A 26,833-nucleotide genomic window follows, 5' to 3' on the forward strand; every position below is an offset into this window, starting at 1 on the left:
AGAGATGTTTGGAAGTCCCGTTGTCCTGACAAGAGGTGGCCCACATGCAAATAGTTATTCAGATGAATTCCCTGAAACTTGCTTTCAGGAACCAGTGTTTAATAGGTTTTTGTTTAGATCGTGTTGTTAAATTTCTGTTGTTTGGTATCACAGAATATCCTGAGTCAGAAGGCACCCACAAAAGAGTATTGAATCCAACCCCTGGCTCCACAGAGGACCTCCCAGACTCCAAACCCAGTGTTTGTGAGCATTATCCAAACACCCTCTGAACTCTGGCTCTTGGGGCCATGTCCACCGCCCCGTGGTGCAGACCCTGTCCCTAACCCCCAGCTGCCCCTCCTGTCACAGAAACGCTGGAGTCTCAGTGCTTGGCTAGAGCCGAAGCAGAGGAGCTGGTTTTAGCACGAAGGCTCTTTGGTCTGATGGTACAATGTGATACTCGTTTTTTGTGCTATGGCTGCTTGAAAGCATGAGCCTGGGAGTGTTCTGCTGGTGCCACTGGGGATTTATACAAAATGGGCCAGCAGCAGTGGCCTGGCCCTTGTGCTGTCAGTGATTAAAGACAGTAGGGTGAAGCAGCGCTCACAATGGTCCTTCTCAACACCTGATAGCTCTGGTCTTCACCCAGAGCTTGTGGGAGGAGGTGGGCTGTAAGGTGGCTGTCCCAGCTGCAACCAGGCCTGCTCCCAGCCCCATGGAGGCTGTGGGCAGCTGCAAAGCATGGGCTGTTTTCCTTCTGACAGATGAGGGGAGGCCTGCAGCGAGAGCCCGTGCTGGAGTGCCTCCGTCACCCCGTAATCCCAGGCCCATGGGGAGGCTGCTTCTGTTGGGCAGGAGATGGTGTTGGGGAGATGCTGCCAGAGGCCACGGGGTGAGCTTTCGCCCTGCGGCTCGGAGGGAGACGGCAGGGGCGGTGGGCAGCACCTCCAGTTCGGACTCGGGAATGAAAAAAAAAATATGATCAGAAACGGGGGGAAGGGGGAAAAAAAAGAGCAGCCGAGCCAGCCAGGAGTCGAACCTAGAATCTTCTGATCCGTAGTCAGACGCGTTATCCATTGCGCCACTGGCCCTGCTCGACAACCAATCATTCTCAGGCTTAGTTCACCACGCACTGCGCCCGCGCTGCCCCTCCCCTCAGAGTCTCCCCGGGGTGTGGTTTACCGCCCCACTCCTCGCCGGCCAATCTCCGCGCGCTTCCTCGGCGCGCCCCTCCCTGCCTGACGTGACGTCACCGTTCGCGTCGCCCCGGCTAGCTCGGCGGGGGCGGGGTTATCGCGTGCTCTCAGCCAATGGCGGGGCCGCCCGGTCGGCCCGCGCCCACCCGCCACCTCCCATAGGCGCCGCCGCGCCCGGCCGTTCTCGAGCTCGGTGAGGTTTGTCCCGCGCGGGGCCCCGTCGCCTCCGGACGGCGGGACGCGTCAGCCCGGCAGGCGGGGAGCGCAGCGGGAGCGGCGGCGGCCGAAGGGAGATAGATGGCGGCGGCGGCGGCGGCGGGAGCGGTGGCTGCGGCGGCGTCCTACGCCAACCTGAAGCTGTGAGCGAGGGCCGGGGCGGTGGCTCCGCCAGCTGCGTGGGGCCGGGGCGGCGCGGCGGGCAGCTCCCCTCGGCCGCGCGGCGGGAGGGTGAGCCGTGCATGTCGCGATTGTTCGCCCGGTGCGTTTTGGGGTTACATCACCGGAGCGATACCGACTGAACGGCGGGCACGCGTGCCGGTGCAGCACGGGAAGCAGAAGGCGCCCCGCTTGCGTTGGGCACGGTGACCGTGTGAAGGATACGTCGGTGTGGTTTTTTGCTCCCCTTTCCTTGGAATCAGAGCTGCTGTCTGTTGGGACGCCTAGGCTGTTCTCCTGGCTGCACAAAAGGCTGTGGGCACGCCTCCAGGACACGGGGCTGTAACTCCGTTCATGAGTCAAGCTCACCAGCTTGGCAAGGTCAAGGGAGAACGTTCTTCTGGGAGATCAGGCTTGACTTCCAGTCAGGGTTTTCGAGGGCAGCAGTTTTCTTTTTTAACTGACTTTCTGTCCCTGCTATGAGAGGTCAGGCTCTACAGCTGCTCCAGTGCTGGGAGGTCACAGGGCCCTGCATGGAGTCCACGGGTTGTAGTGCGTGCTGCAGGGCCCCTGTTGTGCCTCCAGTTGCAGGAGCCAGCGCACCTCTTGCGCATTGTATTGTCACAAGCAAGGACACAGGCTTCACCTTCAGTCAGGTGTGAGTGATGCACGTTCAGGTGTTGCTGTTCAGCTGCTGTGCTACTAGTGTAACTAGTTGAGTTACGGGATTGGTTGTTGAGCTAGTTAGTACTGCTACAACACTCTGTAGTATACAAACACCACTTTCTACCCCTCTGTATTTGAGGAGAATCCCAAAAGTGCATCTTTCTCTTTTGGCTTCTGCTTTTCTTAGCTGAGCTTTCAGCGCTTGGATAACACCTCTAGAAAGAGCTGCTTTGTGCTCCCTTCGCTTCACCTGTCATGACAGAGCTCAGGGCTGCTGGTAGAGAAGGGCAATGAGTTATGCAGCAAATTATTTGTCATCTGCTGTGAAATAAAACTGCGAGTAATTCTTAAGAGGCTGTGCCTTTAATGTTACAGTTCTTCTTAAAAGATATTTCTGTTTATTTGGTGGTTGGCTTTCTTAAAATCTTTGGGTTGTACTTTATTTTTTTTTTCCCAGCAATTATTCCTCCATGGGAAATGTTCCAGTTCCTGGAGCTGCCTCTGCTCAAGGAGTAAAATTTATTGTAGATGTATAATTAGAACACCTGCTCACCTAGAAAATCTGGAATCTCTGGAGTGCTGCAACTATTGGCATGTTAGCACTGTTACTTAATGTGCTGCTGGGGCCATGTCTTGTTAACATCTTTCCTGTAGCCCACTGTTGATTACTTTGGTGCTCGAGCCCAGCAAATGCATTTCACAGTACAGGATGTGCTTTTGGCTTGTTTTAATGCAGAGTTTATAGGCTGCTATCAAAAAGCTTCCTGCATTAGAGTAATCTTAAGTATTTATGGTGAAATAATCAATTGTTGAAGTAAGGGTTTGGCTGCTGAGGTCTGGAAGGCTGAAGTGGTATTGAGTGTGGTTCTATCTTTGGTTCCATTAGGCTGAGAGAGTTTCTCTTTCATGCCAAATCTGGATGCAGGAATACTCCTGTCTGTTAGATCAGCCTACTTACAATGTAGGGTGCTACTCTGCCTAATATTTATGATGTACAACATTACTTTGTAATAAAATCAGAGCAGTAAAGCATCACAACGCACACAAACCAGAGGAGACTGCCTCAGCTGTAAGTGAATCCTGTAAGTGGTGTAAGCCAGTGTTGTTTATTTTCCTTCTGTGTTTCTATTATGTTAAGAATCAACACTTTTTGTTGTGCAGTCCTGTGCTTTGGATTGGTAAATGGGACGACTGTTGTTTTGATAACGATTTTAGGGAGGACAAGCAGTATCTTCACAAAGTGATTCACAGAGCAGCTGGTAAATACAACAGAAGGTGTTTTTTTTTTTTTCTTAGGAAAGCTGAAGTTGCAGCTCATGGCTTTTGAGGGAGGATGACTTCCTCTGCTTGTTTCTCCTGAAGCATGAGAATACAGTACGCCTGAGTTCAGTGAAGAAGAGTAGGGAGTTGCTTGAACTTCATTCAAAGCATGACTTGGATTCTACTGAAATTTCTTCAGCAACAAGGGCATGTAGTTAAAACTCAATTTTATCATAAGTGTTCCTAGGCAAGCTTGTCCTTTTTCCCCTTTCTCCAGCCCATGTTGAACTGTCTCTCATCTGGGCATTAAAAATGCCTTTAGCATCTCAAAGCCTATGCTGCAGCACACTGCCATGCTTAGCTTAGCTCTGGGGGAGGATGGGGGCTGATTTGGTCTGAGCCATTTAGTCATCTTTTAGTGCCCTCCTAGAAGTGCTCATCTGACAGTGCCCATGGTGATCTTAGGAGTGGCGGAGCTTAAACTGGATGAACTGAAAAACCAGAAGGCTTCATTATTTCAGCAGGAGTTTCACTGAATTGTCTTTCTGCTCCTTAAAGGCGAGACTGCTGAAATTGCTTTTCAATTGTAGCCTCCGTGCTCCCTTCTTATGTGTATTTTTCCTTTTGAGTGATTCTTCGCAACATGAGGTGAAATAATGAAAAAGGACCTCTTATTAAAAAAAAAAAATAAATTATAATCTGACTAAAGACATGTTTTCCTTTTAAGTCTTCTTGAAATCCCTTAATAGGTGGTACTTCCTCAGCTTTGAGTTGTGAGGACGAAGTCTACAGGATGAATTGCTGTATCTCTTGGCAGCAGTGTGCACATGTTCCTAGACTGGGAAAGGCTTTCTAAGTGTGATACAAGCCACCCTTAGTAATAATACTTGAGACGTCAATGTGATGGTTGCAGTGCATTGCTATCTTTCCTGTTCTTGAGTACTGTGAGTTACACTTTCATTGCCAAATATATTTCATTTATCTCTTGGTTCTCTAGCAATGCTGAGCAGTTGTCTGTGATGGCTGTGGTTCTTCTGTAATGCAAAGTAGATGAGAGGATCTCGGATCTTGGGAGGGTGTATGTGCTCTTGAGGTGTGACGGAGCAAGGTATTTATGGGAAGAGTTGCTGCTGTTTTGGCAGGTTATAAACAGCAGTGACAGCACAGCCAAGGACAAGGCAGGCTCTGGTGCCAAACATGAAGGTTGTAGAAAAGCAGAATCTAGGCTGCTGTGTGGAAGCTAGTTTCAAAATTGCTTGTGGATGTGATAGCTTAGGCAAAGCTAGTAATGTGCAGACACAGTGTATGAGGCAGTGACTAAAAACTGTAGTAGGAGGAATAGTGGAAGCAGGAGACAAAATTGGGGCTAGGGTTTCTTCTGATCTGAGTTGTTATTCTCTGTTGGCTCTTTGAAGGGATTGAAAAACAGCCAAAAAAACCCAAACAACCATGAAAGATGGCAAGGTTTGTGTAGGGAGAAACAGCCTTAAAAGATCTGCAATCAAACTAAGAAAAATGATTCTAAGAGGATTAGTTGAAACGTGTTTGGTTTTGTTTAGCACTCCCTACATGCATTTTGAAGAGATTTGCACAACTGCAGTGTCACTGCACGTGACAGCATCTGACAGCTTGTACTTCAGACCTGGCACTTGTTGAACAGCTTTCAGAAACATTCTGGGACCCTTAACATCTGGTGCTGTTCTGCATACCTGTGAAGGCTGAGACAGTGCTCCTTGGGTAGTGTGCTAGCTGGTGTGGACACAAGTTTCCATGTCGCTTTGTTGGCTTATGAGACTTTTGGAGTGATAGAGCTCAAAATCACGTGATCTGTATGGTGGTCCAATATGAAGACACACCCAGCTTTGCATCTTTAACTTCCAGTGTAATGAGGGAGGGTGGTGTTTATTAAATGAGCCATGGATTTTTGAGTAATTGATTAGTTTTATTTGCTTCTCATGCACTGATGGTCAGGAAGTAATCCAGTTGGTATTTTATGGTAATTTCTTGCAGCTGAAATGAAGTTCAAAATTGATTAGGCTCTTTGCCACCTGAAAACAGAACAAAATAAAGTTAAGCCTTTAATTTTTTTCCTCTCCATTCTGTTAAAGGCACATAACACCAGAGAAATTCTATGTGGAAGCTTGTGATGATGGGGCGGATGACGTGCTGGCTATTGACAGAGTCTCCACGGAAGTCACTCTTACAGGTACTTTCCCGCCCAGTGCGTCTCAAGCATAAGCTTGCTGTTCTTTTATCATCTAAGTGTTCTCAAAAGATCTTCAGAACCTTACAGTGATACTGAGGGGCTTTCTTATCTTCAGTGTTTTAAAATAATGCTTTGTGTTTCCTCATGTGAGGAACTTTGCATTCCTCTTTGCTGTGGAATTTTCCCTGCGAGTGCCTGGAGTGATGGTGCTTGTCTGTTTTCAGCAAAACTGTCTATCACAACAGTAAGAACCGACTAATCCTAATGAACTGGGGTTGGTGCAACAAGTCCAGGATCAGTCAAGGAAGGTCTGAATGCTGGGCTCCTGCAGCTTTCTCAGAATTAGCTGTGAGGTTGTTTAAGTACTGAAGCCTGGATTTCCATAAAAGCCTTTAAGAAACAATAGCAAAAGCCAGCAACAGCTTCACTGTAAACTTAATTCTGTTGTGAATATGGATTCAGGTGTCAGTGCAGGTACTCTTAAGCGTGCTGATGCTCACATCTTCAAAACTTTAACTGGTTTAATCCCAATGCTTAAAAAATAAAGTCATCATTGACTACAGTGACGTGTCTTCCCTTTTTGATGCTTCAGGAGTTGATATCTCGGTAGTATTCTAGCATTTGTCTGTTTAATATTATTAATAAAGCAGTAACTCCTTTACTTTTTATTAGATACACTCATGTAAGAGCAGTGTGCCTATCCCATTGATGTTTTTTAGTGTTCTAGTACAGTACCTCCATTTCTTCTTCAAAGTAATCCCTTCAGAACTTGATGGCTAGTAGAGATGACTATCCAAAGTCTTCTGCTAGTCTACATCAGTTTCTGTTTCTGATGTTTGATCAGAGAAACCTGTGTGATATTTAAAGCACAGAGAGGATTGAGCACTGTCTCTACTCTCTGGGCTTGGGAGTCTGGGATAATGCTCAACTCTGTGGGTGTTTCTTGTTTTATTGTGTGGTGTTTTTTGAACTTGCAGTATTCATTCTGCTATTCTAGAGAAGTGGGTAGAGGGGAGCTTGTTTGAATACCTTTTGGATTTGGTATGCTCTTTGGAATACTCCTTGCAAGATCTGTGCTTTAGTAGTAATGCAGCAAAATTGAGAAGTGTGTTAAAGCTTCTGAAGTGGAAATAGGTTGAGACTAAGCAGAAGAAATGAAGAATGGAAATTGTGAGCATTTGTGGCTTATTTGTCCTTGGTGTCTTGATGGTTTTAAAACAACAAGCTTCTGGAAGCTGGTAGGAATATATGCTGTTCAGAAGTTATCTCACTAAACTATTGTTATTGAGCTTAAATATACTGAGTTGAATGATTCTTTTGATTAAACAAAAAAACAAAAACAAATAGGGTTTGATTGCTTCTACATCCCCTCCTCACCCCCCTCCTTCTCCCTCTCTTAGGCTTCAACATTTTAATGTATTCCTGCCAATGCAAGCAGAACTGAATTTTGACCATTTAGTTTTGATACACTCACGAGATACTTTGAAGTTGATATAGAGTGTTTTTTTTCCAGTTAAAAAGGATGTTCCCCCTTCAGCTGTTACAAGACCTATATATGGTATTTTGGGAACAATACGATTGGTGGCAGGTAAGGAAAACTGTGCTTATTTAAATTATGAAAAGTATATTGCTGAGGTAACTTTAAAGACATGAATAGTCTTTGCAGGACCTGATACTACACTTTCATCAGTATGGTTGGCTTTCCTTTGAGTTGTTGGAGTGTGAGGGTATCCAAATACAGTGTAACTTGAATGTTCATGACAGCCTTAACATTTACAGCTGCTCCAAAGCTTGGGTTAATTGCCAGTTTGTTGGATTTTAGGAATGCTTTTCAAATGCATGCAAGCAACTTCATCTGCTGTTCTGGTAGATGAAGTTCTCTGTAACTACTATATTTATCTTATCTGGAGGATTTGATGCAGTAGTTGTGTGTTGTGAAGATTGACTACAAATCAGTAATGCTGATACACCAATAAATGAGTGACAAGGTGTTAGATAAATGAGTATGGCTCTTGAGGTAATGGTTTAATGGTTATGTACCAACAACTTAGAAATACGATGGAAATTCAATGCTGAAAGAAAAAGAATGGATTAGAACAATCCTGCATTTCAGGGATTTATAGGTTGAGGTAAGAATAAGCTGATTTTTCTAAACATCCAAACGTTACTGTGAGATGTGAGTAGTCACTGCCACAAATGAATATGACTCATAAGGCTTAAGCTAACAAGAGATTGCTATCTTTTGGATAGCAGTGCCTTCTGCAGACTAACGTAATCTGGAAAGTGATGTAATAATGAGATGGATGAAAGGCTCCATGGAAATGAAGGATTTAAGTTCAATCATGCTATGGTATTCTTCAACTGAAGTGTAGTATCACTGTTAAGTATGATGACTTCTTACAGGATCTTTAACTTTCAAACTTCACTAGTGCATGTTCCAAGCAGAAGTTCTCCATCTTGCAGAGTAATGTAATGGATACCCCCGTCTTAAGTATTTCGACCTCTATTTGTCTTAAAGCTGCACTGCCCCAAAAGGGTATCTTCTGAACTTTAGGTTTGGTAATGACTTTTGTTCATCTACTGAATATTGCACCAAAGCATGTATCTTTTTTCAGTATCCTGTTTCCTCTCCCCAGCCCCACCCCTGAAGCCTGGCTCTGTTAGTGTGTAGCTTGTGTCAGATAGTGTTTGCTGAACAGTTGTTAATCACTGTTATATGTTAACTGTATCCATTCAGTATCCATCAATGCAGCATCTTCAACAGGCATTGTCTTATTACAGTATTAAGGGGTGAAAATGCTGGAATATTATTTAAACTGTTTGAAATCTGAAACTGAATGTCACGTCCTGGAATAGGAAAAGACAATATTGGTAACTCATGTTGGTGTAAACACCCTTATTCATACAGCATCTTTGTGGCATAGCAGTGAACGTAATACTCTTTCTTGAAAGATATCAGGATATTTGTGACATACCAACCAAAAGTGATCCTTACACCTAGAGACAGATGCAAGCATCCTGGAGCCTTGATTAATCCACTAAAATAAATGGCATAAAATGAGACCTGAAGAGGTTTTTTCTTTAAGAAAAAGGGGATATGGGGGAGTGCTACTTGTTTTATGACTAGTATGTAGGCTAGATACCTATAATGGTAATTAACCTGCCCGTAAAACCTCATGAATATCTAGTTATTGTAGAAGTACTGCTTGTAACATGAGCTCTTTTTATTTCAGTAAGTGGATTTTTTTCTTGAGTGCTTCAGCAAAAAAGAAAAAAGTATTTTGTTTTTGTGCCTCTCTGTAGCCTGCTCATTGGTTTGTTCAAGCGTAGCTTCAAGCACACATTTAATAGTGTTACAATGTATGAACAAGTTTTTTTCAGTGTATACCTTTGTGAAGTGAAAACAAGATGACACTGAAATAAAGCTATATTGTGTTCTTGTCTAACAAATGTAAATTCATTGGTTTGAACATACTGTCATATTTTTTTCCTTGTTACTTATTCAACTAGGAAAGCAGCAGGCTTACTTCTTAAACTATTCAAACAAAGAAGCAAAACTCCTCCTTTTTGCTCTATTTTGAACCTAATAGCTCAAATACATTATTGAACATAAGATTAATTAGATTCCAAGAACATGATTTGGGAAGCACAGAGCCATTGGCTACATTCTGCATTTGAAACTTTAAAAACATAGACCATCTTTGCTCTCAAGTGTGAATATGACTCCTTTTCCCTTGTCTATTTTGTGAGTTCCTTAAACTTCTTGAGTAGCTCAAGATCTGTGAATATAGAGATGTGGGTACCTATGCAAGTGCATTTGTTTCTGTTCCAGCGGCTTGGTGCTGTAATTAAAGTTCTGTCTGGAACTTGAAGAAACGTCACTCTTTCCTATTGATTTCAGTTTTCTGGCATGTAGTTATAGACTATTTTGCATAATGTGTATCTGCTTTTTAAAAGAGATTGCCTTTTCTGATTTACAGGGACATATCTTATTGTAATAACAAAAAAGAAAAAAGTAGGTGAGATCTTCAGTCATGCGATCTGGAAGGCGACAGACTTTGACATCCTCTCCTACAAAAAGACCATGCTGCACTTAACTGATATTCAGGTAGAAGTGGATTGACCGGGGGAGTGGGGAGGAAATTCTTCTGTACCTCTCCATTACCACAGAACCTAACTTGATGGCACTATGGAAGTTAGTGGATCGGAGTATATTGGTTTTTGATTGTATAGTTCAAAGATTCATAAAAATACTACTTCCTCTGATTGGTTCAGACTACTGTAATTGTTGGAATATTTGGATTTCAGTATATATAAGGGTTATGTCATTCAAGATAACAAACTGATATTGTACGACATGGAATATCAGTCCTACTGGGTTTGATCCATATCTTGTGCACTTTCCCCCTTCTGGGATTGTACAATATGATAGGATGAAGTTGCCTGTCTTGCTGTATCTTCTTGTTCCTGAATATCATCTTTTCCCTTTTGAGAATTCTCATAATGCTTTACCTGCATGGTGTACTGAAGAGATGTTTTAGTGACATACTTTGTGCAGGCTGAGAAAACAACCTTCCTGAGCCACTCCATAAAATCACAACTCTCTTCCTGTTATGTATTTCTCGTTGCTTTACTATTCTACAGTAAGCTGCCTTGCTCACCTCTAGTTATCTGCCTTGCTAAATTTAAGAAATTATTCAATCACGTGATTACTCAGGAGGGACAAATTGGTTTTGAGGAAGGAAAAGGACAAAGGCTTTTTCTTTAATATGTGTTGTGGATTGATAAAGAGTAGATAAGTGTGTGTGAACAGCAGAGCTGAAAGGGAATCCAGTGTTCTTCTGAGAAAGGAGTAAGGTTAATTGAAGTCTGAATCAGAACACAAATTTCTAATTGAGGTAATCTTGGCAGTAAAATATATATCCTTTCTTTTAAGTTGCTTTTTAAAAAAGCTAAATAGTTGAAGTAGTGATAGCTTTTAAAAATAAGGTATTTTGATATTTTTTTTCTTTTCTGTTAACAGTTACAGGACAATAAAGTATTTCTATCAATGATTAGTCATGTTTTGAGCGTGGATGGATTTTACTTCTCAACAACTTATGACCTAACACATACTCTGCAACGGTTAGCCAACACCAGCCCAGAGTTCCAGGAGATGAGCCTGTTGGAGAGGGTAAGGATTGCTTGTTGCTTTGAATCTGTCTCTGATATTGTCAGTTAGGTCTGTATGGTGTCAGTGTATTTTACTCAGTTTTTTATCTTCATTTAAATACTACCTATAAGTTACTAAAAAGCTTAGGATGATGTTGATGAGATCAGTGTGCCTACTGCTCTCAAGCTTAAACGTTCTACAATGGTTTATAATGGAATAATGTTAAGTTGTAGCAGATGGTGTTAGAGTTTGATCCTCTAAAGCTGAAAATGTCTTTACTATCTCAGTTATTAAACCAAATGAGTGGAATGGATTTGTATGTTGCTTAGATGCAAGTCTTCATAAATAGTGCTTTTACTTCTCTTCTATGTTGCTAAACTCTGTAGCTTGTCAGTCCAATTGTGCTGGGGTAGTTCTCTTAAATAAGAAGCTGACAGAAGGAGGAAAAAGAAGCAGCCCATCAGGTGTGCAAAGTACATTCAGTCAACTTAGTTTGCTTTTTACTGTGCTTAGATTAAGTGTGGAAATAGTGTATTATGCTTTTAGTACAGAGGACTGAGCATTGTGGTGTCCTATCAAAACTGCTGGGCATTGCAGCTAGCACAGTAGTCCACTCTTGCTTCACTCTCATAGCTTGTTAGCAGCATGATGTTACAAAAGCATATTCAGCTGTGGTGTCAGACTTTGAGATCAGGCAGATTAGAAGTACTTTGAAATGTCTGTTTCAAATGAATTTAAAAGGGATTTAAGATAGTTTGCCTTTGACTTTATAAAACCATGAAATGGCTTACATTGAGAGAGATGTTAAAGATTATCTAGTTCTAATCTCTGCTGTCAGCAGGGCTGCAGCCCACTGGGTCAGGCTGCCTGGGGCCCCATCTGACCTAGCCTTGAATGCATCCAGGGATGGGGCACCCACTACTTCTCTGGGCAGTCTGTTCCACTGCCTTGCCACGCTATGAGGAAATTCTTTACTTAGAGGAACTAATCTAAATTTCCTCTTTTATTCTCAAACCATTCCCACTTGTTCTGTCAGACCTTGTAAAAAAAGTTAGTCTCCTTCCTGCTTGTAAGCTTGCTTTGAGTAATGGAAGCCTGCAGTGAGGTCTCCCCGAAGTCTTCTCCAAGCTAAACAAGCCCAACTTCTTCCTCGTTTCTTCATACGAGAGATGTTCCAGCCCTTTGGCATCACTGTGGGCCCCCCTCTGGACCCACTCCAACTGCTTCATCTGAGTAGTCCAGCCATCAAATCAGAGAGAAGAATGTGGTGTGGGACCACGTCGAAGGCCTTGCACAAGTCCAGGTAGATGACATCAGCTGCTTGTCTTTTGTCCAGTGATGCTGTCCCTCCATTGTAGAGGGACATGAGACTGGTCAGGTACGATCTGCCCTTAACACAGTTTCTTGAAGGATTTGCTGCATGATCTTCCCAGGCACAGCCATGAGGCTCACTGGCCTGTAGCTCCCCTGGTTTACTTTTCTCCCTTTTGTAAAAATGGGAGTCACTGGGGGCTTTGCCTGACAGCCATGACTTTTCAGGTGTGATGGTGAGGAGCTTGACAGTTGATACTGAACAGTTCCAATTATTGCAAGAATGATGTAAGCAGAAAAGTTGAGAAAAAGCAAGTGATTCCTTTAATCTAAACTCAGAGGGAAAAGCACAAAGTGGAAAACCACAAAGTGGAGAGGAGAGTGGGGGGAGGGAGAAGGCATTTGACTATTCTATTTCAGGATAATGTAGAATGAAACAGCACGTTTATGACCATTGGCCCTGGAATTATGTATCCTGTCTACACTGCACTTATTCCTTAAGTTTGAAGCACGTGTTTAGTATGTTGTTGTCTTAAAGGCAACAGAGTCATACAGCCAAACACAAATAAAGCTTTAAAAGGAAGTGTCTCGTGCTTCTGGAGATTCAGAATCCTTAATCTGGTAAATAACTACATAATGCAACATAAACAAGGTTTGAACTGTTTAAGCAATGAAATACTGAAACCTTGGAAGTGAATAGTACTTTCTCCTGCAGAGGCAGTGGTGGTGGAGTTACTGAAGCTTCTTGGTTACTGGAACTGTCTGCTTAGGGAAGCAGTTCACTTTTTCTTTCCAAGACTTAAACCAAACTATGAACACCTCACATTCTCCAGTTGATATCTGGGGATCATTTTGCATTATCAAATGATTTTGTTGTTGTTGTTTTGAGGTACTCTTGTAGGAGAGACTGGTTGCTGACAGAGAAAGATTGGTTTGTGGTAAAACTGTGGTATCCTAGAAGGTTGTTTGCAAGGCAAAGCACAGGAAATAGAGTTTGAAGTTAATACAAATGTTAACTAAAACCATTTAAATGTAATTTCATATTCATTATTGTAGTATAATGATGTAGTCTAAGGACTGTGACAATTTTGAGCATATCCTGCTCAATCCAATTTTGAGTATTTCCAGAGAAGCCTAGTGGGCAGTTGGTGTGGGGTTGTTTTGTTGTTGTTGTTTAGTACTTCTAGAAGGAAACAACTCCAAATTAAGGTCACGAATGCATCATGGTTTTTTTTGTGCTAGTTCAAGTCTTGCTGTATTTTCTGGCAGAAATAGGTTGTTTTTATCCTTTTTCTCATACTAGGGTTGAATTATGCTCGTCCTTACTGATGCATTGTCTTGTATGCCCCATCTTAGAGTTGAAATGTGTGCCATCTCCCTAGAGCCTGCACTGTTCTGCAGCAAATGTCACTTTGATGACTAATCTGGTAACTTTTTAGAAAGTGCTCAGCAACCTGCCTGAGATGCTTTTGAGGTGAGGTGAACTGGGAACAGGAGAAACATGAAGTTGAGGATCGTTTATGTAGCTGGAAATAAGTTATTTCCTCCGTAACTACAAGTATTGTTTAACTTTTGGTTCTCCGAGTCATTGATTATTGCATACAGGACTCCTTATGCTCCTTAACTTGCTCCTCATTTGAGCAATCTTACCTTGCTGTTGTCATTAGTGTTTTGGATAATCTCTTTGAGACCTGCTTATGTAATACAAATTCTTTAATGTTGTAATTATATCTCTGATGAATTGCAAATGGTTTTGCATACCTGAAGTGTCTGGCAACCTCCTCAAAGATAAGACATCTGTTCTTTTAGTGATTTTTTTTTTAATCTAGAATTCTGGTGGAAGATCTATTAATGGCACTAGTGAGCAAAGGCTGTGCCACCCCCATATGCACTTATCCATCTAAATTTGCATCATGTGTGGATTCTGTATTGCCTTTACGTCAGATTAAACAGAACTCAGGGTTTCTAAAAGCATGGCTTTGTTTTTTTTCTGCAGGCAGATCCACGGTTTGTGTGGAATGGGCATCTTCTTAGAGAATTTGCTGCTCAACCAGAGGTAAGCACCTTATAATCCTTACATCAATACAGAATGGATGTATTCTTATATAGGCGTTGTCTCATTTCATACAGCTAGGATCTAGCATAACTTGGCTATTTGCCTTTTAGTTTATTACAGTGACAATCTCCTTTCAAACTTATATCAATATCCTCAATACTTGGTATTGAGTTAGTGTCGGTTTGAAGATACTGTGCTGAGAACATGCTCGCATAACCCGAAGGCAAACTTACACTGCAGAGCATGTGCTTTTCAGACACTTAAAATGTAACTGCTTCTTTATCTTTAGATATTAGGTTCAGCACAGTACTGTCTGGCTAGCATCTTTCTTAGTGGGTGCTGTTTAAACTGCTTGCCTAGTGAGTAGGTCATAAAGCTGACACTTAAGTAAGATTGGAACTTCATATTCTTTCAGTTTATTTCAAATTAAGACTGGCACAATATAATATTTGAATTCATTTAGTGCAGTAAATGAAGTGCACGAGCTGTGCCTGTATTAAGTATGTCAGTGGCCAGACTTTAGACTTGAGAATACATGAAGCTAACTAGACTGTCTCAACCACAGCAGCCTTTTCTCTTTATTAGTGTTTGCCATTTATCTGAGTGAAGGACATGCTGTTTCTATTCCTGTCTCAGCAACCTGTGGAGTTGTACTTTTATGTTAAGCAGTGTATGAAAAGGCTGGATTGTGCACTGCTGCTGGAAAGTGAAGATAGGTAGTAGCAAAGGACTGCTGTACATATTCTGGAGACGTATGACTGAGCAGATGATATAGATGGTGCTATGCAAACAAAGCTGGGCAAATCAGAGCACCTGTGTTGAGTAGAGCAAAGAAAGCCAATGGCTGGTTGGTGAAAACAGGAGAAGGCAAAGCAGAAGTTGAAAGGGGAGATAACAGATGTGAGGGGAAGCGTAACCTAATACTGACTGCAGGTGGATTGCTATGGTCACAATTACAGATAACAAGATAGGGAATTTCTGATGTCTAGCACTGGAAGACTTTATTCTAAATTTCATTGAAAATCCAAGTTACCCTGGAGTGACAGGGTGAGAAAAATCCTGGGGCAAACACTTCAAGCATTAGTCACAGAGCATTCTCCCTTACTGCGGTCTTGTGTTGCTGACTCTCTTAGCTTACATCTACTGCTGAAATACAGAAAATACCATATCAAGAGGTTTTCAGTGCATGCTGGCTGATATCAAGTGTGCTTGTAGCAGAGTAAATGCCTTGCATAGAACAAAGCAGCTTGGTTCTGATGAGGCCATTTAATTAGGATTAGGCTTTTTCCCTGCTACTAGTAAAGGTTAGGCATGCTGCTGTTTTCTTTAGATTTTGTTCTCCCTGTAGGAATTTCTGCATCCTAAACAAAAAGTAGCGAATATCAAGTATATAGAACTATATTTAAGAACATCTAGAGAAACCATTAATAGTTATCAATTTTGGCTGCTATTGCTTAATACTTCTAAATGCATTGCGTGGCTTTCTTGTTTCAGATCCATAGGTTTGCTACACCAGTGATGCATGGATGTATCCTCTTATGTTGTAAAGATAATACTGGATTTGGTAATGTATGGCAAAAAGACTGCTGCATTGACAGCTACACTGGCTATGTTGGTAATGTAACATAGAATACAGTGACAGAATTAAGTTGTTCAGATGTGAACACTACACGTTTGATAGCCCATGCACATGTTAACTTGTATGAATATTCTGCTTTGAAGGCTTAGTGTATTTGATTTTACAGGTGTGACTTGCCTAACTGCTTTTCAAGGAAGTAAAGGTTAGGATGAACGTAGCAAATTCTTATCAACCTTAGCACTTTGTTACAAGAATACCTTCAGTTAGTATTTCCTTTGAACTCAAAAGAGGGGAGAGTAGTTTTGACTCAGAAATGCTAGCGAATTTTCTTGTTGGTGAGTGAAAAGATGAGGGCTCCTGGAACTCCTCCCCTAGCTGGTTGCTTTTATGTCCACCAGCAGGTGAGGTAACAGCCTTTCTAACAAATCAGTCTTGAAGGTTTTGAGTGTGGGGTTTTTCTCTCTCTCTCAAAGAAAACCATGACAGTCATGTGAGTAGGCCTTTATGAATACTGTTCCAGAAAGCTTCATGTAGTGTGCAATCAGCAGCAAGTCCCAGGTTCTGACTTGGCAGCACAAAAAGGAGTGGCTAAGATTTGACATAACTTATGCAGCGTTCTCCTTCTCTTGCCAAGGTTGCTCTGTTGTATGCAGGGAATGGCTTCCAGACAGTATCAGTTGCTCTGGTAGGACTGTTAGTAGCTGGCAGATCTCCAGTCCTTCTTTCCTGTGACTTCATTTGATGGAAAATGTGGAAGTAGGTGGAGAGTCGAGGAAAGATAGCAAAAGGGAATTGTCAAAACAGTGCAGCCTGTATCCTGCCTCTGCCAGGTGCTGGGTGGAAGAATCTGGATGGATTGCAATTAGCAATTGGCAGATTGCAACTAACACCTTCTGTCCTATTTTCATTATATAAATAATTAGCACAAGTAATATGCAGTGCATACTTAACCAAACAAGTTAAAGAGCCCAAGAATTCAAAGAAACTGGTTTGTGTGTGTGATTAAAATGGGAGGAAGTGCCTTAAGCTAATTAAACTCAGATCATCTTCTGTATAAACCTACGTATAATGGACGTAGCTGGGTAATGGGGACTTTAATCAACTGAAGTCTAAACAGGCTTCAGTGCTGAGACTTGCTGCTGCCCCTGCCTTCTTTTCAGCCTGCCTCCTTCCAAGAAGAAAACAGCACCCACCAAGAATAGTCAGTTATGACTTTTCCTCTGAAGTGTGTGTGAGATAAGTAGCCAACAACAAGATGATACTTCAGTTGGGACAACTTACAGACACAGAAAATGAGCCTGTTATTCAACTATAATTCTGGAGTAGCATGCTTTGGAAGAAGTGAATACTTGTATGAGGATGGGAGCTTTTGAATCTACCTGGAGAAACCGTTCATAAGGAATGCTGTTCTATTTAGACAGCATAAATAAGCTAAACAAAGGGCATCATAAGCAGCACAGAACAAGAATCCAAAATTGTTTTGGATTTGTTAATGTAAAAACAAAAGTATTTGTTAATGTCCTGTTTGTTCCTTGCTTAAGCTTAGTCACAGGTTATGGTGCATTTGCCACTCTAGAGTATCTAGCCTGAGCAGAAAAGCATGCTTCCATAAGAAGATGCTACTGAAGACTTGGTGTCTGTTGCGCTGTGGGAAATGCTCACCGGTTTCTGTGGATGGGATCATTTGGTTTATTGACTTTGGCTGTTTGCTGATATGTATGAAAAGTTTGGCTCTTTTTCCTTATTGCTATCCATCAGTTATCTCTATGCACTCTTGTTCTATTAATGGCAAGTGTTTTGACTGGCTGCTTGTTTCCAGAAGAAGCTGTTTCAGAGCTGGTGTGCGCTACTATGTAAGAGGTAAAATACCAAATGGATTTACTTCAAAAATAGTGTGGATTTAATCTGTACATGTCTTTCAAGAGCAACTGCTGTTTGATTTGAATGTGAAGTGCTTATATCAAAAGTATTTTGCTCCAAAAAATATACCAGTAACCTGTATGACAGAGTTCTTTATTCCTGCTAGAGGTTACTGCAAAAGTTCTGTATGGGAATTTTACTGCATTCCTGTTCAGATTTGGCTTAAATGCAAGCATAGTCCTTTTGGCCTAGCAGTAAACTAAGAGTATCACTGATGCTGCCAGTGGAGCTCTGAATAGCGGTGTTCTCTAATTACTAAAGGTCAAAAACTAGAGAAGGAAGTGGATTTAAAGTACTGCATGTTCTCTGTGAGTCTCGGTAATATGTGCTTGTGAAAAAATGTTGGTTTCTTCAGTACATTTGTTACTGAATTGTAGTTATTTGTGTCAACACAGTTGTTTTATTTTCTATTCAGCTACTCAGTTTCTAGTCCTGTAATCAGGACTATAATTATCAGAACGTGATAAGCACAACTGTGGTTCTTCAGTAATTACACATGATATAGACCATATTAAACTCCTTCCAGAGGCATTTTTAATTTGCCATCTTCAGGCAGTAGTGGTGTTTTCATGCTTGCACTGTGCTCTTGGAAGTTGAGTGTAGGAAGCCTTTTGATACCCTTTGTTGCTGTTCTGCTGTGTTCTGAGCTGTTAACAAGGTCTTTATCCTGCTTAGGTATTGATTCAGAAGGGCACGCAGCTAACTTTGTTGAAACAGAGCAAATTGTGCATTACAAAGGCAGCAAAGCATCGTTTGTTCAGGTAATAAACTGACTGGTTTAAGGTGTGTGTAAGGTGTATAAGTCTGTCTGTATTACAGTATATATTTTTAAACATGTACCACATGTACAAGGTAACCAAACTATTCTGATTTACGAACTTGCCATTTGGAAGCAAGTTTTGTTATTTAAAACTATTCTGCTCTCTTTCAGACCCGTGGATCAATTCCTTTTTTCTGGTCTCAGAGACCAAACCTCAAGTATAAACCAAAGCCTCAGATCAGCAAGTCAGTAAATCATGTATGTGAGTGTTTGTCTTGGTTTTAATGCACTTCTGGGCTTGTGTAGATGGATAGTGTGACAGGGATTAAAAATCGGTAATATTGGATGGAGGATTTTTGAGTAGCAGTGGGAAGTCTTGTATTCTGTGGAAGAAGTTCAGTACCTGGGGAAAAAAATAATCTAGGGTGAATGGGGATAGTGTTTTCTTTGATTCTTGTTTGCAGTAGTTTTAGTAGTTGGAAAATGCTTATCTATGGCTTGGTTAAGAGAGCTGAATGGGAAGTGTGTGTGGGGGAGTGAAAGCAAAAGTGTTAACAAACACTTTGCTATAAAGCCGTGTATGCAGTATCGTTTAAAAGCAGTTGTGGGGGTTTCTTGTAGATAAGATCTTAAATCTGGTGCTTTGTTTCCTTTCTTTTCTAGATGGATGGTTTCCAAAGACATTTTGACTCACAAATAATTAGCTATGGAAAGCAGATGATTGTTAACTTGGTATGCTTTCCCTTGTTCTTCTTGTGAAAGTTGCTCTTCTTTCAAGCAGCTTTACAAGTAAAGCTGTCTTCTCTTTTTTCCTTCCCTTCCAGGTTAACCAGAAGGGTTCTGAGCTGCCTCTGGAGCAGACATTTGCAAAAATGGTGAACAGCATGGCAAATGGAATGGTCAGGTACATGTGAACTGAAGGGCTACTTTCCTGCGTTCAAGAACGGAGCATTGCCTCTGAGTCAGTGATCAGTGCTTTCAAGGCCGTTATTAAATAGCAGACTTGTTGATGCTTTGTTATGAATGAACCTTTGTGCAGCTGCTACCCCTACCTCAGATTTTATGCACAAGTGAGACTAAAGATGAGACAGATAGAACAAAGGGGGAAGGCAAGGGTCATGAAAATGACACAGGTGAAATCAGATGCATTACTTATGTGAGAAAATATCCTAGCCAGAACTTTTTCAGACTAATGGTGTCTTGTAATGAAATGTAAATGCTGTTACCATGCACACTAAGGAGGAAGCCACAGAAAGATTACAGACTGCTGACAAAATCCACAGATGTAAATTGTCACTGCTCTGTTTTATGGAACTGTGGACTTTTGAGACCTTCACTGCAGTAAGTATTCTAAAAAGATGCTTCTCCCTCTAACAGGTACATAGCATTTGATTTTCATAAAGAATGCAGTCGGATGAGATGGGATCGACTTCAGATTTTACTGGATCAGCTAGCAGAACAGCAAGATGAGTTTAGGTAAGACTTGGTGGTTCTCTTAATTATATATTAAAATAAGATTGCTTTCTCACAGTTTCTGTTGTTGAAGGCATGCTAAAAGACTTGTAAAGCTTGTGTAAAAATAAGAAACATTCACATGCCAGTAGTGCTTCCATATCTCTTCTCTCTTGCTAATACCAAGTGCAAGGGTATATGTTAGGATGTAAAATACAGAGCCGCCTTTATGTCCCAGTGAAGTGGCTCTGGAAATCACATAAGCTCTGTGTTGTGCCTTGAGAGCTGCCTTTGGGTAAACGATTTGAAGAAATCAGTGTGCATATAGCTGTGAAGTTATAAAAATATGTCTCAGTTGGCGGTATCTTTTTATCCAAGAGTAATTTTATATGTTGATAGCAAGCTGTTCTGCTACGTGGTGTCATGCTCCTCTGGCTCCAGCTCTGTTCTTTTTCAAGTGTTTTACATTTCTGTACGTTGTTTATAGTATCAAACCTTTGCATTAGCACTGATTGTTATACCTTGCTAACAAAGGTAGTCTAATTTTACATGACTAAAACCAAAATGAGTATTTAGTTCCTTGTGGATTAAGTGTCTACATCAACTTAAGTCTGTTCGCTCCCGTGAGCGTGTCATTTTAAGCATGTCTTGGTCTTTGCCACTTACAGATGTGCAGATTGATAGGGCTGCTGTTTACTTGACTCTGCTTTTCTGGTTGCTTCCTTCCTGTCATTAAGGCCTTGTGTTAGCTGATTAACTTCGTGCTTCTGGGATGTTGCAGCACTGGTAGTGATATTGTTGAGCCAAAAAAGGATGGTGAGCTGCAGATTAGAACAAGAGTTGATCTCTTGCCTGGAATGAAGACTGTCAGAATCATATGAATTCATCATATGATAATGAATAGTCTCCCCAAAACACAAATCCCCAAAGCCTTCTGAAAAGCAAAAGAATAAATTAGCTTTAGAGCACTTGAAAGAACGAGAAATACACACGTAGGCTTCTTATTCAGCAAGGATCCTTCATTGGAGTGAATGCTGAGAATTGTATCACATGCTTATTGTCAGCTGCCATTGGAGGCTTGCAGAAGAACCACATTTCCTTGAAATGGGAAAAGGAGGCCATGTGTCTATAAAAGAGATACAGAAAATAAGACTTCCTCAAGATTAGGTTATTTCTACCATGCCATGTTTTATTTCACCTTGAGTGACCTCCATTTAAATGGTAACAGAAAAATGAGTTCTGAGACACTTAAAAATAGTTCTGCACCTCTGGGAGAGGCAAACAACTCTTCTGCAGATTGAATCCTGTTGTGAGAGCTCTGTCAGAATGCTTCTTTTGTTTTTGAAAACATGATTTTATTTTTTTAGGCAATTACAGGAGATATTACTCAATCTGTCATTAACCAGAAGTGTCTGCTCTTAATCTATGCTGATAATCATGGTATCAAATTCTATTGGTATATCAATTCTAGGCAAAACCTGTGAGAAGAAGGGAATGTGAAGGTTTCATAGGTGTAAACTCTACTTGAGTCATTCAGCAGTGTAAAGCAGTTTAACAAAACTAGTTCTCCAAGAATTGCAAAGCCAGATCTTGTCAGCACGAGGCTGATCAAAGTAAATGCATATGCTTTTAAGTCAGGCTCCAGATTTTTTTTGTACTGCCTGCGTCTTTAGTGTGATCTTTGTCTTAAAATACCATACAGTAACAGTGGATCATATGCTAGTCCAAATTCAGAGTTGATAATTGCATAATTGAAAAACTTAATATGACTGGTAACTGGAAGCTTAATTCTATGCTAGGACAGGTCCCACCCATACATCCAGCTGATCATTTGATTTGTGTATTTGTTTCACCAGCTCAGGAGTCAGAATATTTGCATACAATCCAATATTTAAAAGGAGCCTTTTAATACCAATTAACTGGGGAAGAAAAAACCTGAATGGTTTAGTTGGTTAAAAAGGGTTGGGATGATTCACATAAGTAGTTGTAAGGGGGAGTGGGATGTTCCTACAGATGCCTGTACAATGGAGAAGAGGAGGAGGAGAGCTGGTGGTAGCAGATTTTCAGTAGTTCAAATCTTTAAGGCAGTAACTTTCTGGAAGAAGTGTTCCTCGCAGTTTACTCTTTGTGTCATGGTAACTGGATTGAGGCTGATAGTCAGGTATGCAGATCTGGTTATGCTCTGCTAATGACTGTGGTAACTGTGGATCTAGAGGAACATGCAACTTAAGTCACTGCTGTTGCAGTAGAAGCTGCTCTTCCTACTCATCTATAGCTCAACATTGCTGATTGTCCAAATGACAGTAGTTACTACTGCTTGGAGGCTATCACATGTTCATGTATTGATACTGCTCTTCATCATGGAGGGGAGGAGTTCAGGGAGGCATCACATGCTGAAGACATGCTAACAACTCTTCAGGTGCTCTGGAAACTGTGTTTTGGCTGTTGGAATATTGTTACAGTCCCCCTAGGTATTTACACATTTTTTTGTTTCAGTTATTTTCTAGTTGATTCGGATGGTAAAATTGTGACTCAGCAGGAAGGAATATTCCGCAGTAACTGCATGGACTGCTTGGATAGGACAAATGTGATTCAGAGCTTGTTAGCACGCCGATCTCTTCAAGCCCAGCTTCAGGTAAATTCCTAATTCTTACTTAAGAAGCTCTAAGAGGAGAAAAGATACCTGTTTGAAACTGAAATATAATGTAACACCTCAGTAAGAGCTTCTGTTCTTGAGTTTACTGTAACACTTACTTGAAATGCACTGACCAGATTCTAGTTTATTGCACTTAAGTTGTTCTGAAGGCAATATGTAGTATTTCTAATGTATTACTCGTGTGCTTCCATGTGCTTTGTTTCAGAGGCTGGGTGTTTTGCATGTTGGGCAGAGAATTGAGGAGCAAGCAGACTTTGAGAAAATCTACAAAAATGGTACACCACTCACAGAGCTTAAAATGTATAAAAGTGATATATATATATATATATATATATCACTTTTCCAGACAGAGTACATAACTTCCTTAATGTTCTCAATGTTTTCCTGTTTGCAGCATGGGCTGATAATGCTAATGCTTGTGCCAAACAGTATGCTGGAACTGGTGCCTTAAAGACGGATTACACAAGGCAAGTCTGCCTTTCTTGGAAAGGCCTTCTGGGTTTTGCGCACATCTGGGGCTTTCTTTAGGTCTTTGTATCCAAAAAGATCATTAATTTGGGGCTTTGGCTATTAACGAGTTTTGTGGTGGCTTGATTCAGTTGGTAAAATGTGGGTCTAGAGTCTACAGAAGAACACTGTTCTTTACATTTATGTGAAAGGAGAAAAGGCAGTCTTGAAATACAATCAAGAAGTGCACATCTTCAAGGTACATTTGTGTCATGGGATGGAGGGGAGTGCAATTCAACTTCCAAATAACTTGTAACAAGTGTGTGTGGTAATAATGCAGAGGCAGCACTAGATGTATATACGTGTGGGCACTCATTGAACACAGTACATGTTTGAACGGTGACGGACACTATCTGAAATCTTGTCCTGAATGCTTAAGTATACTATAAATATTTTAAACTTTATTTTTGCAGAACTGGGAAGAGGACCCAGTGGGGCTTAATAATGGATGGCTGGAACTCATTAATACGTTACTACAAAAATAACTTTTCTGATGGATTTAGACAAGTAAGTTGGGCTTTTTACTGTGGGAAAATGTATTTGATAAATACTGCTGTGCATTTCAACTCCTGCTGTTTCTCTCTCAGGATGCTATTGATCTCTTTCTTGGAAATTATTCGGTGGATGAAGTAGAATCTGCTAGTCCTCTACACATCAAGAAGGATTGGAAGTTCCTAGCTGTGAGTGTGGAGATTTAATTCATGCTTTTTTTCCAAACACGTGAAACCTTTTAGTCACTTGCATCAATAAGACTAAGTAGAAATTGTCTACTTAGTAATTGAGTGTCCCTATAATCTGGCTGTGTTTGTGCTACCTGCTTGGAGGACTAAACACAGGCTGTTTCTTTGACAGAAACCAAAGTGTCGTTGAGGTACTGAAAAAACCTGCTGCTTGCTTTTTTTAAAATCTGCTTCAAGTGGAAAGGGAGCAATCCTACCAGTCACCATCAATGACTTTCCTTCTGCAGAGGAAGCTTGTGAAGATCTCATACTTTATGCAGAAGCGTAGGCTGTAACATAAGGAAAACTTTTTTCCCTTTCCCTTCTGTGTGACAAAATGGGGCTTGGGGACACTAAGGGCTTAAGTGGTAGCTGGTGTATTTCTTAAGAAAAAAGTCCTTTACATCACATCTCTTCTGCTATATAGAAGATGTATTTTCATTCTGAATGTCACTGTTGAGCACACTTGCAAATTCTGGAGCAATTCAAAATGTACAGTTGTACCTGGCATCAGCAGTTGAAGCAGCTTGCTGGCAAAGTAAATAGCTTTGTGGTCCTAGATTCAAGGAACTTAATAGCAACTATGTGTTATTATATCATGTAACTATGCTTTTTCTTTTCCTAGTTGCCTATTATTATGGTGGTTGCTTTCTCCATGTGCATCATTTGTTTGCTGATGGCTGGTAAGTCACAGTTAATTGCCCTCAGATTTAATTCTACCTGAGTAGAGTTTTTTTTTTGGGGGGGGGGCACAAAGGCAGGTCAGAAGAGTCAGAGATAGATAGAAGCTTGATCTGATTAATATCTTCCCTAATCAGCATCTGTGCTGGGAATAAAAGGTTCTGCTTTCTGCCTTTTTTCTTGAAATTTCATAATGCTTGTGCTAGTAGAGTTCTTGAGTTTGTGACTATCTGTAGCTGTCTGCTTAAAGAACTCTAACAAGTGTGTGGCAGACAGTGCTAGATTACAAATAAGCAACTTTGACTTGTTTCCTTCTAGGTAAGGAAATACATAATGGTATAAGAGGCCCCAGTGCCTGTGAAGTGCTCTTAATTTCATTTGATATCTGTGGGAGGGCTTAAAATGTTTTGCTGTTGTACTTAAATTCTCTCTGCTGGAGATGAACTGCAGTGTCTGTCTGATTTAACAGGTGATACATGGACTGAGACTCTGGCCTACGTGCTTTTCTGGGGAACTGCAAGCTTTGGAACTTTTGCCATCATCCTTTACAACGGCAAGGATTTTGTAGATGCACCCAAGCTGGTCCAGAAAGAGAAGATGGACTGAATTTGTGTGTGTGGAAAGCGGCTTGGTACCGAGGATTCATCAAGCCACACTTGGAGCCTCTACTGACCTGCTTTCCACACCAAACAGTGGTCTCATGGACATTCTTCAGTGGCAGCACTGGAGGGGAAAGAAACAGCCTTGGTAGCAATGGTCTTTGGAATATTGCATTAGTGAGGGACCTCCACCCACTTCACTGAGAAGATTAAAGGCAGCTTTTCAGTTTCTGGAATGCTGTAAAGTAGGCTGCTAAAACTCATTATCCTTCTGAGCGGTTCTGACTGAACTTAGGTTTGGCAGGAGAGAACTCTGCTGTTCATGTGTCAAAATACCTGGATGTTAAAGCAGTGTTCTCTAAACAAATAAGGCTTCATAACAACAGGTCTTACTCCGAGGCTCATAGCTGGATTACTTTTTGCTGTGGTGAAGTCCCAAGTCCTTCATGTGTATTTGTATGTGGTGGGGGGAGGGGGTTCACCAAATCTACAGATTTTTTTTGAATCCTAGTGCCCCTCCAAAATGAGCTTTCTGTCTGTGTTATCTAGGACTGATGCAATATTCTACTCATCATTGTTCAGGTGAGAGTTGTAATTGGATGCTCCTGAAGTTGCAAATGTCTTGCACTGTTTCAATACTGCAGTCTCCAGATGATGATTCATTAGTTAGCTCATGAAAATACAGGTTTTTCCTTTTCTTTCTAAGGATGTAAATGAAATCAAAGAATGTAAAAGCTCCTTGCAGGGTTTATCAACCCCTCCTTATGCTACAGGCCCAAAGTACTCCCATCACTTTAAGAATGGTCACAACGCAAAAGGTGAACTGCATATTGTTTTGCTAGTCAGCTGCCTCTTTTTTGTTGTTGGAATACTTTATGACAAAAAGGAGTATGAATCTGAGGAGGAAGTGTCACCCTAATGCTGTGTTACGCTTGGGAGCAGCTGCTTGCTTTTCATGCATGATGATGTAACACACTTTGCAGGAAAAAAAGTTGTTTTTTTTTAAAGCTACAAAATAACTTGTGCTGGTTAACCATAAACATGTGTCTTTAAATTTAGTGCTTCCAAGCTGTATAAAAATAAGTAATCCTACTCGAGGACCAATTTTAAACTATTTTGTCACTTATTTTATATGGTTTGTTCAAAACCAGCCATGAAACTTGCTTAAGGCGCTGCGCATTGTTTAATATTTCCTGTAAGTACAGCTGTATATTCAGATTGCAGTTATAAAGTGTAAATGGGGGGAGAACCGTGTAGAATATTAGAGCTTGCACAGTTGTCATTACTGAAGTCAGAACACACAGCACTGATACTGCAATGTTTCAACGTGTTATGACTGAATCTGTGTATGGACTTTTGCCATTTGTTACCTGTTCATTTTAACCTTGAATGTTGCTGGAGGCCTCTGGTTCTGTGTGAGTAACCTGTGCATAAACACCAGTACTCGCCATGCCTCTGTCTGTGTCTAGATGCTGTGCTGGGCAGACCAGTTGGTGGTTAACTGGGGACTCCTCCCTGACTTCATTTCCCAGTGTCACAGACATGAAGTACAGGAACACCATAGGCTCAGTATGTAACGGTTATTATGGCTCTTGGGCAGCTGCCCTTTGAAACTCAATCTAGAACTGAATAGTTGCAGCTTGTTTAATAAAAGTAACAGGTTTGTTGCAGTAAAGAGCAGCTGTAGAGCGTGTGTATGGATGGAGAGACACGGGTTAATGTGGGTCCTCAAAGCTGGAGCGCAGCCGGAGCTCAGTGC

General features: G+C 41.3%; 1 protein-coding gene and 1 non-coding gene across 2 annotated transcripts; one reads left to right on the forward strand and one right to left on the reverse strand.

Moving 5' to 3' along the window:
* Window positions 1-997: 997 nt before the first annotated feature.
* Window positions 998-1,070, reverse strand: TRNAR-ACG (transfer RNA arginine (anticodon ACG)). The gene has a single exon. It is a non-coding gene; the product is annotated as a tRNA-Arg (tRNA).
* A 294-nt stretch (window positions 1,071-1,364) lies between these two features.
* On the forward strand, window positions 1,365-26,619 carry SACM1L (SAC1 like phosphatidylinositide phosphatase). The gene is made up of 20 exons (XM_065753729.1): window positions 1,365-1,534; window positions 5,585-5,682; window positions 7,196-7,270; window positions 9,663-9,790; window positions 10,706-10,855; window positions 14,142-14,201; window positions 15,696-15,729; window positions 17,539-17,640; window positions 18,376-18,461; window positions 18,632-18,718; window positions 19,124-19,192; window positions 19,285-19,364; window positions 19,838-19,936; window positions 22,409-22,547; window positions 22,774-22,843; window positions 22,963-23,035; window positions 23,489-23,582; window positions 23,663-23,755; window positions 24,420-24,477; window positions 24,945-26,619. Exons 1-20 carry the CDS (start codon window positions 1,473-1,475, stop codon window positions 25,079-25,081), a joined length of 1,794 nt encoding a protein of 597 aa, XP_065609801.1. The 5' UTR covers window positions 1,365-1,472; the 3' UTR covers window positions 25,082-26,619.
* The last annotated feature ends 214 nt before the right edge of the window (window positions 26,620-26,833 follow it).

The sequence above is a fragment of the Cyrtonyx montezumae genome, unplaced genomic scaffold (genome assembly GCF_038088225.1).
Source record: "Cyrtonyx montezumae isolate F1298 unplaced genomic scaffold, pur_monq_1.0 scaffold_8, whole genome shotgun sequence".
NCBI lineage: Eukaryota > Metazoa > Chordata > Aves > Galliformes > Odontophoridae > Cyrtonyx > Cyrtonyx montezumae.